The sequence below is a fragment of the Ovis canadensis genome, chromosome 15 (assembly GCF_042477335.2).
Source record: "Ovis canadensis isolate MfBH-ARS-UI-01 breed Bighorn chromosome 15, ARS-UI_OviCan_v2, whole genome shotgun sequence".
In the NCBI taxonomy this organism is placed as follows: Eukaryota; Metazoa; Chordata; class Mammalia; order Artiodactyla; family Bovidae; genus Ovis; species Ovis canadensis.
The window spans coordinates 81,366,999-81,382,010 of NC_091259.1; the positions used below are offsets into that span (position 1 = coordinate 81,366,999).

At 44.7% G+C, this 15,012-nt stretch overlaps 1 protein-coding gene across 2 annotated transcripts in view; it reads left to right on the forward strand.

The window, feature by feature from the left end:
• Nucleotides 1–12,671, forward strand: part of EXT2 (exostosin glycosyltransferase 2) — a 144,614-nt gene extending 131,943 nt beyond the window's left edge. For both annotated transcript variants that reach the window (XM_069553930.1, XM_069553931.1), the window contains exons 11-14: nucleotides 1,376–1,519; nucleotides 3,457–3,585; nucleotides 5,752–5,834; nucleotides 11,986–12,671. In XM_069553930.1, the coding sequence (XP_069410031.1) occupies nucleotides 1,376–1,519; nucleotides 3,457–3,585; nucleotides 5,752–5,834; nucleotides 11,986–12,124 (495 nt within the window). In that variant the 3' untranslated portion in view covers nucleotides 12,125–12,671. The remainder of the gene's footprint in view (nucleotides 1–1,375; nucleotides 1,520–3,456; nucleotides 3,586–5,751; nucleotides 5,835–11,985) is intronic.
• Nucleotides 12,672–15,012: the final 2,341 nt, after the last annotated feature.

Below are 15,012 nucleotides of genomic sequence, written 5' to 3' on the forward strand. Positions count from 1 at the left end.
TGGAAGGGCAGGGGTGGGAGCAAACAAGTTGGAAGCCTGTTGCAGTAATCCAGGAATCCACAGTAATCTGGTAATGACGGTGGTTTGATCTGGGCACAGTGTAACGGAAGCAGTAGGAGGGCGTCAGAATAGAGTCAGCAGCACCTGCTAGAGGGCTGGGTGTGGGGAACGAGGAAAGAAGGAGGAAAGGCTGGCTCAGACAATCTACTGAGACAGGAAAGACTGAGAGGATGGCTTTTCCCAGGCTGTGGAATCAAGAGTCATGCTTCGGACATGTTGAGTTTGAGGTGCCTGTTGTTAATCCAGCTGAAGGTATTAAGTAAGTAGTTGGTTGTATCAGAAACATTCAGGGCCAGACCTGCATTTAGAGGTCATCAGAGTCTCAGTTCAGTCCAGTTCAGCCGCTCAGTCGTGTCCAACTCTGCAACCCCATGAATCGCAGCACGCCAGGCCTCCCTGTCCATCACCAGTTCCCGGAGTTCACTCAGACTCATGTCCATCGAGTTGGTAATGCCATCCAGCCATCTCATCCTCTGTCGTCCCCTTCTCCAGATGGTATTTAAAAAGACTGAAGCTAGATGTTGCTTGTGGGGAGAGTTTAAGAGGGTATAGCTCTCCAAGACTAGGCCCTCGGGAACTCCGCTGTGTAGAGGTCTGGGCGAGGATGAGGACTCAGTGGTGCTGAGCAGAGGCCCCAGGACAGCTGGTAAATTGTCAGTATTCACTAATGGTTAGTAGTTTAAAGGCTAAGGAAATTGTATGGAAATACATGGATGAAAGTATTGGATGTACCCCACCCTTGTATACCAATTCTGTTTAACAAAACTATATATCAGAGCCTTTCCAAACGTGGAAATCAAATTTTTATTTTCAATATGTTATAGTTCATAAAATCAGGCAACGTCTCTATACCTAAGGCTTCCAAAAGATCATAAAAAATGTCTTTGTGCTCCAGATAGATTTTTTTTTTCTTTTTCAGAAGCAGAGACTTTGTAAGTTTCCACAATCATCAAAATTTACCGTAAATCACGGTTTCATTTATGCTTCATTTGTGCGTTCATTAACAGTGGAGCCTATTTCAGTAATCGCCTGTTGAGAGATTATATACCTTGGCGCAATTCAAGAAGCTATTATTCTACATTACTTGAAATTTCCGAATACAGACCTGAAAGCTTTAGAGGAAATTAGAATGAGCATTTATCTTTGAATACTGGCAGAAGAACTAGCACCTGTTGGATCGAATTTCTTCAGAAGCCCATTCTGCTCTCAGTTCGAGAGGATTTGCATGCAGGGATTCTGTCATTTAAAGAGCTGAGCGCCGTGCCTGCTTATTGTCTGAACTGAGAATTGATTGCTGATGTGTTTCTGTCCTCAGGTCTGGCGAGAATTTCCTGACCGGTTGGTGGGTTACCCGGGTCGCCTGCATCTCTGGGACCACGAGATGAATAAGTGGAAGTATGAGTCTGAGTGGACCAATGAGGTGTCCATGGTGCTCACAGGGGCAGCCTTTTATCACAAGGTCAGGTGGGGACAATCTTGAAGCAAGTGGGGCTGAACTGACAAACACAAGAGTATGATACTCATTTCATTTCGCCCAAACTAATTTTCGCTAAGTTTAGGAAAAATGTTCTATTCAGAGAGCTTAGAAAGGCCATGTTTTGTGATATTTTAAAAAAAAATAAAGTTACTTTTCTAATTATTAAAGTATAATTGCTCAAATATGGAGCAAATTTATTGTATAAGAAAAATCACTTAAAGTTCTATCATAGGACTAGTGGTAGATAAACTATTGGGTTGGCCAAAAAGCCCATTCATATTTTTCTGTAAATCTTATGGAAAATAATGAATGATCTTTTTAGCCAACGCAGTATTAGTATTATTTAGGTATTTTTTCCAATTTGTCTTTTTTATTTACTGATTCACACATACAGTCATAAATATTCTCATCAACTTTTTTGCATGTATTGTGAGTTTTTTCCTTATATCATTAACATTTCTTTATAAACAACCTCTACTTAACATAATTGCTAATATACCATTATATTAATATTCCATAGATCATATACAGCTGTTTCTCTGTTATTGGATATTTCAGTTCAGTTCAGTCACTCAGTTGTGTCTGACTCTTTGCGACCCCATGAATCACAGCACGCCAGGCCTCCCTGTCCATCACCAACTCCCAGATATTTAGGTTATATCTAATTTTTTTGCTAGATAATACATTGTATCAAATGCTTAAATAATGATCAATATTCATTTTCATAACTGCCTATACTTATGATCTTTATGATAGATTCCTAGAAGAATTATGAACATTTTGGGGAGGCTTTGTTATATATATTCGTTGGTTCTCAGTATCGTGTGTGCCAATTTACATTCTCACCAGCAAAATATAAAAGTGTCCTATCATACTCTTTCTTGCATGAAATAAATTTTTAAAAAAATCAAACTTAGCTATTTTGCTAAGTGAAAATTGATTTTATTGATTTCACTTTGATCACTTGGGGTCTGAAATTCCTTTTGTGTATTTAGCCTTTTGTATTCCTTCTGAGAATTGTCGCTTTATGTTTTTGACTCTTTTTTATTAAACGGAGAGATTGAAGGGTATACATTGGGCTTTAGAATATTATGTTTGGTGGTGGAGTGCTCCCTGGGAGTATGCAGCTTAATTAAACAGTAATAACTTGTCAGTTGTCAGCAGTGGCATAAGGAACTGATGTCGGGAGAAAGATGTGTTCAGCCCAGTGCAATTAAGTTGACTTCAGTGTATTTATATCAGCTGCTTGTTGTGATCTCAGCATTGCTGCCCTCATATTTTTCAGGGCTCTCGATCCAGAAATGAGTTGGTTTTTTTTTTCTTAGCAAAGCATAAATAAATATATAAGGTTTATAATCCTTGGGGCTATGATAGACTGCAGATGTATTTCTGTATTATACCACAAATTTCTCTATTAGTTCATACGTGTAGGTTATGGTAGTTTTGGAATTGCCTCATTTTTGTTTTTCTTTAACAAAGGACATGTCTGCAGTGTCCGTCCACCATTGATATGTCTCTGTTGCTATCTGCAGTCCGTGGGAAGAAGATAAGAAACGGTGGCGCACTGTGACTCAGAGGGAAGGAATCAGTAAAGCTCAGGGTGTAGTGTGTCTCTGAACGATGTTTGTTAAACACATCCGTTCATCGGTCCAAAGGGCCTGCACCTTACAGGGACTTCATACTGTGCTTATGTTCCTCTGCTTACAGTAGGTGATTTTTTGAAGAATGACAGTGTTAAAGACGGTTGGTCACCTGACCACAAGCATCCTAATACTCCCCTTGGCCTTTGTATTGATCCAACATTGTGACTCGTCTTATGAGAGAAAGCTTGTCCCCCTGCCATGGCTCAGTTGCTCTTTGTCTATCAGCCACAGGGAACTGCTGTTTGAACGTGTCTCCTCTTTTGTCTCACCTGGCAGTATTTTAATTACCTGTATACCTACAAGATGCCTGGGGACATCAAGAACTGGGTGGATGCTCATATGAACTGTGAAGACATTGCCATGAATTTCCTGGTGGCTAACGTCACAGGGAAAGCTGTCATCAAGGTAGGAGGCATCTGTGGCCAGCTCTGGGGCACATCTTGGGCAGCTTTCTGAGTCTCCAAAGTGTTCATAGCTATAAATGAAGACTTGGAATAGATAAACTTTCAGCTGCCTTTTAGCTTTAAGATTCTATGATGGATGTTTGACATTGTGAAATTGAAGCTCGGCATATTTTCTTTTGTTATATAAAGTTTCTTAAGTTATAGTTTTTTAACTGCCAGCATCAGAAAGAAAGTCTATAATGGTTAATCTACAAATCGTGTTTGTTTTAAAACTGTAATTTTATTCTCAACACTGATTTGTAATCTAGTTCTTCTAAAGAACGCAATTACGTCTTTCTTAAGGTAGCTGATTTTTTTCCAATAAATGTTGAGAAGATAGTATACTTTGTACAATTATACCGGTAGTTGTCCTAAACAGTGTTTTAAGACACTGATTACCAATTTTTAAAAGTACCTTTCCCATAGCATATTAAATGCGGAGAGTATGTAAAGATCACGTGGGGATCTTTGTTTCCATAATAGATGTGTATTCCTGAAATGTAGGTCTTGCCCAAATCAGGTCCCTAGAAATGTAGAGAGAGTACACTTCTTTATATCAGTGGAGTCATTTTGACCTGTTTTTCTTTCTGGATTAGAATTCCACATGTGAAAATGGCCAGTGCTTCTAGGCCAGAATCCTACACTGGAAGCTTATATTGGAAACGTGGTATGACATTCCAGAATGATTCCTCATGCTATTAATATTAATTGATGAGAGAAGCCAGATTAAGCCAGTGACTAAGAAAAGAGGAAAAGTCACTGTCCAGACTTGATCCAGTCTTTACGGTATCCCTCTGCTCTTTAAATAGCTCAGTGAACAGCTCACTGCAGGGACAATTAAAGAATATAAATTGCAGAACTAGCTTTATTTTATTTATTTTTTTAATTTTTATTTTTCCTTTATTTTGGTTTACAATACTGCATTGGTTTTGCCATACATTGACATGAATCCGCCATGGGTGTACATGAGTTGCTAATCCTGAACCCCCCTCCCACCTCCCACCCTCTATCATCTCTCTGGATCATCCCCGTGCACCAGCCCCAAGCGTCCTGTATCCTGCATCAAACATAGACTGGCGATTCGTTTCTTACATGATAGTATACATGTTTCAATGCCATTCTCCCAAATCATCCCACCCTCTCCCTCTCCCAGAGTCCAAAAGTCCGTTATACACATCTGTGTCTCTTTTGCTGTCTCGCATACAGGGTCATCATTACCATCTTCCTAAATTCCATATATATGCGTTAGTATACTGTATTGGTGTTTTTCTTTCTGGCTTACTTCACACTGTATAATAGGCTCCAGTTTCATCCACCTCATTAGAACTGAAAGAACTCCTCTTATCTCCAGATTCATTTTTTGACATTCTTCAAGACATTCTTTAGCTGTGCCTTCTTACTCTGGACAGTAATTCCTCGAGTCTGTATACTTCTCAGCCGGGTCTCAGTAATCTAGCTTTCTTCCCCACCCACCCTCAACTATTTACTTATCTTCACTGGGTTACGGTAGCAGCCTCCCCTGAGTTTGCTAGAAAAATATTCGAAGTTTGAGGTGTGGGGAAGGTGGTGGGGAGAGTCAGGGAAAAGGATTCAGAGGGCAGAGGACCACTGGATTTTTTTTCCTGACTCAAAGGGGTTGCAAATAACGTGACGTCTTCAAGAGCACGGTGCCGCTTGTAGCTTTTGCCATTAGCTGGAAGAAGGAGAAAGAGCGCCTGTTGGAACTAAGGTTACGGTGAAAGTTATGGGAAGCTGTATTTCATCGCCCTTATGGCTGCAAGAACAAATGGTGTTTATACAAGGACCTTGGCAGTGAGAAAACAGTCATTAAACAGGAATTAAGGAGCTTGTCATCACCACTTCTTTCCAGTTACAGAAGGCAAAAGCCCTCCAAGCCTCTTTTATTGGGCCCTTGTGAGTTCTGCCGTTGACCGAGCCAGACAGAATTGAATGGAGGAGCGGTGAGGTGTGTGTGTGTGTGTGTGTGTGTGTGTGTGCACGCATGTACATGTTGAGAGGGAGCAGGCATCTCAGCTTACAGAACAGAAGCATGCAGAGTGGTGTCGCAAGCATGGTTTTATTGTCCTTAGCACTGACAGCCGGGTATATTTTTGTGCTCCTCTGGCAGGTAACACCACGAAAGAAATTCAAGTGTCCTGAATGCACAGCCATCGACGGGCTTTCGCTTGACCAGACACACATGGTGGAGAGGTGAGTGGGCCTCTAGACAAAAGTCTGCCCTGGCCTCTGATCCCATTTCCTGCTGTGGGCCTGTTTATGGGACTTTGTTGCAGATATAAGGACAGCAGCTGGTAGCCATAGTCACCTCCTTTTGCACGTGGGAATTGGGTTAGTTCAAGCCCAGGTCACCCAAAGAATTAATTTGGAATGCTACTCACTCAATTTGTAATGGCTGGAAGGGTCTTAAAAATATAGCTGGCCTTAAGCTCCAGAAGCCAGATTCTCCATGTGGACTAAACAGTTAACCATCCACAGTCACTCAAGTGGAAGTGAGCTAATTCCGAGGAAATCCTGGATTGTTTTTCAGGGTAGTATCTCCGTGTTACAGTAAAAGTTCTATTAGAGAGAATTATTAAACCAAACCCACCAGAGGCCAGATTACCTTTGTGGACACACTAAAACACCTACCAAAAGCAGAATTGAAAGCACAGCTCTTTACATTTCAGAGAGCGAAGCAGGGCAGCTCTGAAATACCTGCTTTATACTGATTCAGTCACTTAGCCAATAAGCACCCATCTGTGTGGATGTAACACAGGGCCTTGTAGGTGAGTATGAAGGAAGTGGGAGATGTCTGTCTTCCCTCAAGACCGTCTCACTTGTGTCCCAAAGGCCCCAAGCTTCAAATCTCCTGAATCGAACCTAATTCTTCCAAAAGGCAGCCTCTTACATAAGACAGCGAGCTCTGACAACCAATGGCATTTTTGTCAAGGGACCAGAATGCATTCAGAGAATGTTGTGGTAGCTGTCAGGGTGAGATATCTAGCTCAGGTCTCCCTGGGTCTCTCTTATGCGTCTGCGTGCAGCACTCATTTCTGAACCCTATCAGCTGCATCAGGGTCCTTCAAGCCTGGAGGACTTTGTACAGGGGGCTGTTTCAGTTGGCCTGGACCCTTCTATAATGCTTTACGGCTTCTTACGCTTACTTCTTACTCTTACTCTCTAAATAATCTCTTTCATATGTAAATATCTTACCCAAATGACTTTTACCAACTGTCGATATGAAATAATATATTATTGTGACTTTGAAAAATCTGTCACTGGTATCAAGTAATCACCTAGTCAAGGACAGTGACATTCCTGACACAGCTCATTTGGAAGAGACCCCAATTATAGTTCTATTAGAGCACATGAAATTGTTACTTAAACCTACGCCCATTCTGTGTTGAGAATTTCATAGCATTAAACAGTTAGTTTTTGATTGGGCTGAGTTACATGTTGGGGTTTTATGGTCTAAGAAGAATTGCATTTAGAAAATTTCACCCAATACTGGCCTTAAAGTTCATGTTAAAGCTGAAAAACTGAGATGATAACAAATGCAATGAGAAAGATCTAAGTTGGGTATAATTATTATTAAACACTGAAGAAAGTAACTAAGGGAAGTGTGGAAGCTTCCTCTCGGGAAAAGGGTTTTGAAAATAGAATAGGCACTGCCCAGATGTTGGTAGGCTTGATTTTATCAGATTTTTATAATTAACAACAGTAGATAAAACACTTGTATACGTGTGTATTGAACCTAGTCCGAAGCTATGTGCGATAAGTCAAAGGAAGGCTCAGAATGTTGTAACTGGTCAGAGGAAAGAAAAGTGACTTCTTACTAGGTCAGTTATTGTGAATGATTTTGTAAGAGGTGGCACTTGAAGTGAGCCTTCAAAGATTGCTAGGATTCCAGCTCCAGGCAAGAAGAGGAGATCCTCGGCAGGGGAAACTGGATGGCCCAAGGTGCATTTGGCAAGCAGTCAAGATATCCAGTTGTGCTAGAGCAAAACATCCTGGCCCATCAGTGCCAAACTGCTTTTTTCTCTAGGTAAGCCATGGGAGGTTTTTGAATAGGGAAGTAGTTTGATTAGAGTATTGCTTTGAGATTGATTTGGAAGTAGTATGTAGAATGAAATAAAGGTGAGATTGATGAAAGAAGAACAGTTAGAAGGCTTGGACTAAGTTAAGTGTGGAGAGAAAGGGTTGAATTAAATTGCAAGGTTGTTGTTTTTTTTTTTTCCCTCCCAGAGGAGAATGTGCTAGCATTTGATGTCCAACTGGATAGGTGTGGGGAGGTTATGGAGGAGTTGACTGAGATGGGAAGAATGGTAGTACCTTTAATGTATAAATAATATAATTAAGAGGGATGTCAAGTAGGGGAGGGGAGGACATGAATGTCGTACCTTTCACAGTGTAGTTAATGAGGCCAGGAGATTTTAATGGTGTGTCAAGTTGGAGAGCAATGAGGCAGGTGAGTTTGGGCTCTTACCCTCTGTATATGTAGATACAGATATGGAGCAAGCAGTTGGAAATATGAAACAAGGACTTTAGAAAAAGATTGAAACAAAGATGGAGATTTGGAAGGCATCCACCCAGAGATGACAATTGATTGAAGAAAAGCTGTGGGTAGAATCTTGAGAAATTCAGACAGTTAGGAGACAGAGTAGTTGAAAAGAGAGAAGCAGACACTAGAGAGAGGCCAGGAGAGAACCAGGGTCTCCAGTGCCAGCAGCGTTGAGACTTTGGAGAAAGTAATGCCGTAGGGTGATGGGCTGAAGGGCGGTAGCGTGGGAGCTGACAGGGAGGATGCAGAGTCAGTGATGGCAGGCTCCCCTTTTGAGAAATGTGATGGAGACCAGAAGGAAATCAATCTTGAATTAATTAGAAACTGCGAGCAAAACTATTTGGATTAAGGTTAAATGACTGAATTATTAAATAAGACACTTAGGTTGGGGGGGAGGGATATGATTTAAGCCCTGTTGGGTAGGCCAAGAGATGGAGTTACAACTGCAGAGTTGTTCACTTGTTTTGAAATAGTTCCCTTTGCGGAATCTGCATTTTTGCACAAAATGGTGAAAGGAGTTAACCGCTCTGCACGTTCTGCCCTTGTGTTGAGTTGCGTGCTTCAGTAAGCTTATTTATTCTTATGTTTGGGGTCTGGGATCAGAAATCTCAGCTGTGGAGGAGAGTGCTTTTACTGCCCTTCCTCCATTTCCAGGTCCTGCTATTAGTTAATTTAAGAAAAAGAAGATTTTGTAACTTCATTTTGCCCAGTAGCTTTACCCATGTCAATACAGTATGGCAGGCAAACAATGCTGATTTAAGAAACAACCATTATATTTTGATTCAGGTCAGTCTTTGTTCAAATTATGAATTAGCCACTTATTAGCTGTCTGACTTAAGGACATTGACTTACCTTATCCTGAACTTCCAATCATTTCATCTCTGAAAATAGATATATTAACTGTCATATTACTGTATCCATTCAGGAATTCAACAAATATTTATTGAGCATTTTTGTATCAGTGCTACGAAAGTCTGTAGCCCGGGGCCTGGCAAGGTTAGTCTGCTTCCCAGTTTCCCCAGCGCTGATCCTCAAGCTCCTTGTTACTTTAGGTAATAGTATGAGTTTGAAAGGGAAACAGAAAGTCATTAGTCTTTTCTCCCTGGCCCTTGCAGCACTTTAGCGATAGACATTGGCCGTTCTTAGCCTATCTGTTGGTTAGAAAACCAAGCTAGGGGAACAGTTACTGACGCAGTAGCTGGACCCCCAAGAGAACAACTCAGGTAGACCCCCCAGCAACTAGCCCGACTCATAATCTACCCTGACTTGTTCCCCACCCCAGGTCCCCTGCCCTGCATGTAACAAAGGTAGGCGACACTGTCGGTACCTGGCAGTCGAGGACTCGTACCGTTCCGCACGGCAGTCGCTTCTCCAGGGCGGGCTGCGTGGAGAGAAAGGAGGACTCAGCAGCCTGGGTCAGCCAGGGGCAGCTGTCAGCAAGCCGAGCTGGCCTGAGCCCCAGCGGCCTCTCGCCTGTGGCCCGGCCCGGCTGGCCAGTCTAGTCACAGAGGAGATGTTGTCCTTGGTGCTCCCCAGGGGCCCGTAGAGCCACCAGCCCCTGCCAGGAGCCGTGATTCTTCTTTCACCCATGCTCGCTGGCACCCTGTGCTGGGCACGGCTGGGCTTTGCTGGCCAGAGTCCACAAGCAGAATCACTGGAAACTACAAGAACTGACCGTGTTTCTAGGCAGAACAACTGTCAAAAGTGAGTCCTTGGGGAGAGTTGACTTAGTCTGCCGCTGTCTTGACCCCGTAATTTAAGGTGAGAAGAGCTGTTGCCCGGTGCTCGCTTCCTGTCATTTTATTAAAACCTCTCTCGGTGTTTTCCCAGTCTCCTGTCAGTTTGGAACCTGAGGCTGCAACCTCCTGGATCTCGAAAGACTGCCAGTAGGAGGGGAGCTCAGTGAGCTGTGGGCCATTGTAGAATGTGATAGAAAGACCCAGGCCTCTTAGTACCAACGCAAGCCTGGGTTTGAACCCAGCTGCACCACCGTCCAGCTCAGGGTCCTTGGGAGAGTCCCTTAGCCTCTCTCAGCCCAAATCTCTCAAACCATACCAACCCTCGGGTGTATGGAGTGGGATACTTAAAGGAATCGCTGGGTCGTGGATGTAAATTAGCTGCCACTTAATAGGAAATGGCAACCCACTCCAGTACTCTTGCCTGGAGAATTCCAAGGACAGAGGAGCCAGAAGCCTGAGGGGCTACAGTCCATGGGATTGCAAAGAGTCGGACACGACTGTATGACCAACTTTCACTTTTTCAATAGGTGCTTAACAATTGTTAACTTCCAGCTTCTCTCTTTGGACCCTAGAAGGATGATGATAAATAAATGTGTCTCATCTCTTGGTGAAGACTTCAGCCTCAGCAGCCAGAATGCGTGGGCTTGGCTCTGCCCTCTCCGGTTGTTTGGCTTTGGTCCTGTCTCTGAGTCTCCCTGCGGTGTGCCTCTGTCTTCCTAGTGTGCCGTGGGAAGCATAGGAGGCCTGCCTCATGAGGCTGTTGTGAGGGGAGACACGAGTAACCTAGTACGTGCCAAGCACTTTTAACACAGCCCGGAACATGGAATAAGTAACAGCCGCTGTTGCTTTGTGGCTGTGGGCACAGTGATGTTATTAGCTGGGAGAGCTCACAATGAGATGGTAACACCTTCTGACCAGCAGAATAAGCGCAAGAAAAGAATTGATAATAACTGGCTTCTTTATTAATTGGTTTTTTGCTGAAGCTCAAAGGCCTCAAATAAAAGCTGTGGACTGAAATAGCTTGAAGCAAGGCTTACAGTCTCTCTGAGGACAGAAGAGCCTTGCAGTCTGTGTCTTGAAATTTGGCCCTTCCCTGGGAACCGGTTCTCAGGTGCCGTGGGCCTGACTGAGGAGAGAGAATACTGACCTCGCTGAAATCCATCCTTGAGGTCCCCTCAGCTTCAAAAGCGGTTTTTGCGGGCTCATTTCCCGCTTTGGTCTGACGCCGAAACGTCCTCATCACCCGCTGTCACACTCAGTTGGCCTGATTGACCAGTGCCCTTTCCTGCCCGTGTGTCTGAGCCGCTCCCCTCTGAGGGGGCTGCTCACGGGGTTGGGGTAAGGGGCTGCACCCTCCCCTCACCCAGCGGTGCTAAGTTGCTTGTTGCTGCTGATTCTAACAGGAGAGCAGCTACCATTATGAAAGCTGTCCAGTGTGAACCTCAGCTCTCACAGAGGAGCTTATGGAAGTGGACTGATAATTCCCAGAGATTGCCACTCACAGCCCTCGATAGATGTTGGTTGAATGCCTGAAGTGTTGTTTGAAATTGAGGTTCATGGCCCCTGTTGTCTACTCTGCCTTCCATCGCCCCACGTGTAAGAGCCTTCCTTTTCCCTTTTAAGCTCAAGTGAGCTGAAGCCAAGATCCAGTGCTTTGCCTCCTCCCTTTGCCTTCTCTTCAGCTGGCAGGGATGGGGTTAAGGCTTGTTGGCAACTAATCCACCTTGGTTAGAGGCCTGCTTGTAAGGAGCTGGAGGAATGACTGGAATTTGAGGGGGAGGGGAACGATACTCTGACCTCTGCAGGCCCATGGCCTTCGAACAGCTCAAACAGCATCCCTGGTTCCCTTTCTCCCGCTGAATTAATAGAGTACCCCCAGATCACTTTGTTCCTCCAAAGCCTCCCAGCCGTGGGAAGAACCTGGGAGCATGCTGGGGATCCTTGCGTTTCTCTGGCCAGTGTTGAATACGATGTATTTTGCTCTCAGCTCTCAGCCTCTTGAACGTTTTCTTTGTTCCCCACCCCTGTCCCTCTGCCCCACTGCCCTCCCCAAACCCCCTAGGTCCGAGTGCATCAACAAGTTTGCTTCCGTCTTTGGGACAATGCCTCTTAAGGTGGTGGAGCACCGAGCCGACCCCGTCCTATACAAGGACGACTTCCCTGAGAAGCTGAAGAGCTTCCCCAACATCGGCAGCTTGTGAAGCAGGCCACTGGCAGAGGTCTCAACACGGATGCGGACGGAGGGAGAGAGCTCAGCCCCCAGCCCTCTGACTCCCGGATCTCAGAGTGGAAGACTGGCACCTCCTCACCTGAAGAGCAGAGGCCCCAGGAGGACACCTGAGCACCTCTGGCGTCCTCCGATGCTCTTAATGGGTTCTTTCTGAAAACTCTAGGTGGAAGCCTGTGGCAGGCTCCAGGGGAAGGCCAGATCAGGCTTTCTTTGTTTCCAGCTCCAGTACAATGATCTGAGAGGAACCGTCCCTGGCTCTAAGACTGCTGAGAAACCTCCAGCCCGTTTCAGATCTGTGATATCATGTAAGAGCTACCTGACGGTCACTGTTTGTTATTTCAAATCAGTGAGTTCTTCAAAGGAAGAGCCACACCCAGAATTTGGTACACAATCCAAGCATCTTAGTGGCATTTGACGCCTTGGGAGCACCAGCTGCTGAGCTGGGGCCTATAAATTCCATGAAACTCTTTGGTTTGGCTTTTGGATATGATTAAAGTTATTTTTTATTCTGTTTCGTACTACGTCTTAAATATTGACTGTGGAACTTTGCGCGCATGTACCTTGCATCTTCTGACCTCAGCTCCAGCCTCCTTCCCAGGTCTGGGAAGACAGTCGGCCAGGAGGGCGTGTCTGGTGCCATGCCTATCCAGCAGAGAAGAGCTTCCAACTACAAACATTCTTAGTGTCCCCAAACCTACAAAGGAGTCTCTGTGCTTGCTGATTAGATCTAGATACTCTTGGGGAAAAACAGAGGGCCTCTCATAGCCATGCGCTGAGTCGCTCTGCTGGTACCACGCTGTAAAATTGAGCGAGTTGTGACCCTCACCCCAAGGGGATGCCAAAATTTCCCTCATTCTTTTGGTATAAACCTAACGTTAGCCAGGGAGGCTCTGGCTAATGTTAAATGCTGCTATAACAACTGCTTTGCAATAGTTGCCGGTATATTTAAATCATTACATTTCAGCATTTAGTAATACTGCACATGTGTGAATTATACCTCTTTAAGCTCAGTTGATGAACAAATCTACTCTGGCAAATGTTAGATGTTAAGGATTCGAAACAGATTTATCCGACTCTAATATTAAGATTAGCCACAGTTTGGGCTTTAGCCATAACATATGTCCCCAGAACACAAAATACATAACAATTTGCTTGGAATATGGATATAATTACTGAAACTAGTTGTGTGCCCAGTCCAAGTCACTAAACCACCACTCATTGTTCTGTTGAGTGATGCGGAGGTGAGCTGGCCTCATGCTGGTATTTTCAGACTTGCAGTTTTAGAAGACTCACTTCAGATGTGTTCATGGACTTTGAGAGACCAAAGAAAACTTTGAGAAGTCGCACAACTGAAAGTGGAAATCTTGAGTCTGATCTTTCATATTTAGGCCTGGTGGGATGGCAGGCTGTTCTTGGCAGAAGGGATAAGATAGCATCTCCAGGTCATTCATTTTGCAGTTGCAGACACTGGAGCAGTGATTCATTCACGTGCTGCAGCTGCGGACACCGATGCTTAATCAATCCTTTTGATTTGAATAATTATATCCTAGTCAGCAAGGGGAGATGGGAAGGCATTTTGGCCTCATAGTACTGGGGGTGATATGTATGATAGAAAGCAAGAGAAAGGGGTTTTCTCTTGTCACCCAGATACCAGTAGCTGACACAGCGAGTACCTCTTCTCTTTCCAGGGGTTCCCTGGTTTGGGGCAAGTGGAAGGGGAGGAGGACCTCACATTTAAATTCTAGCTAAAATCTAAGAGCTGTGCTGACGTTGTCTACTTTGCGGCGCGTGTTGGCGCACACCCTCAGCGTGTATTAGTAGTGCTGTGCTCCTTTCAGACGACCGGCCGCCCTGCATTCGTGGCTGACTCTAAGCCAGCTGCCCCTCTCAAAAGGGCCCTCTTTCCTCCTCCTCCCCCCACCGCCCTCCTTCTCTCCCTCTCTCTTTATTATTCCTTTGATTCTGGAAGAGAAATGCTTCAGTAGCAGGTCATTGGGACCCCAAGGGGACAGAGCCAGTGGACCTTTATCACCTTCTGAGAAGACATTGGTCTTCTAAGGGCATTAAAACTCCATTTCAAGTACCTGACTACTCCCAGAAATATTGGGGGTTAGATTTTTGCACCATAGCATACAATTTTTTTTCTATTATTATTATAGAATAAATATTACATCCTAGGCACTGGAAGCAGAGAAGGCAATGGCAACCCACTCCAGTACTCTTGCCTGGGAAATCCCATGGATGGAAGAGCCTGGTAAGCTACAGTCCATGGGGTTGGGAAGAGTCGGACACGACTGAGCGACTTCACTTTCACTTTTCACTTTCACGCACTGGAGAAGGAAATGGCAACACACTCCATTATTCTTGCCTGGAGAATCCCAGGGACGGGAGCCTGGTGGGCCGCCGTCTGTGGGGTCACACAGAGTAGGACACGACTGATGTGACTTAGCAGCAGGCACTGGAAGCAAACCTCAAAGCTTCTGTCTAGGAAAAGAGAGAGGGTGCAGGTCACAGGGAAAAATCCAGGACAGGAGTATAGCAAGTGATTCATGGGTTCAGAGGGGACGAGGAGCCCCACCCCGTCCTGGGTGGGTGTATTTCTGAGCTGCTCACCAGTAAGCTTCACTCATAAGCTTGGGCCGGGATCATCTGCCCTTGGGATGCCATAGGTTCTGGTTTCAGAAGCGGAACAATAATGCTAATTAAAATGTCATGTTCTGGCCTACAACAGACAACAGCTGGTTTTAGATTAAGAAATCTTTTTTAAGGAATTGCATCGTACTGGCCTGCACCAATGATGAACCTGAGCTGGCCCTGGCCTTTCCCCAAATGTGTGTATCAAGCCACTCGCCTTGGCCC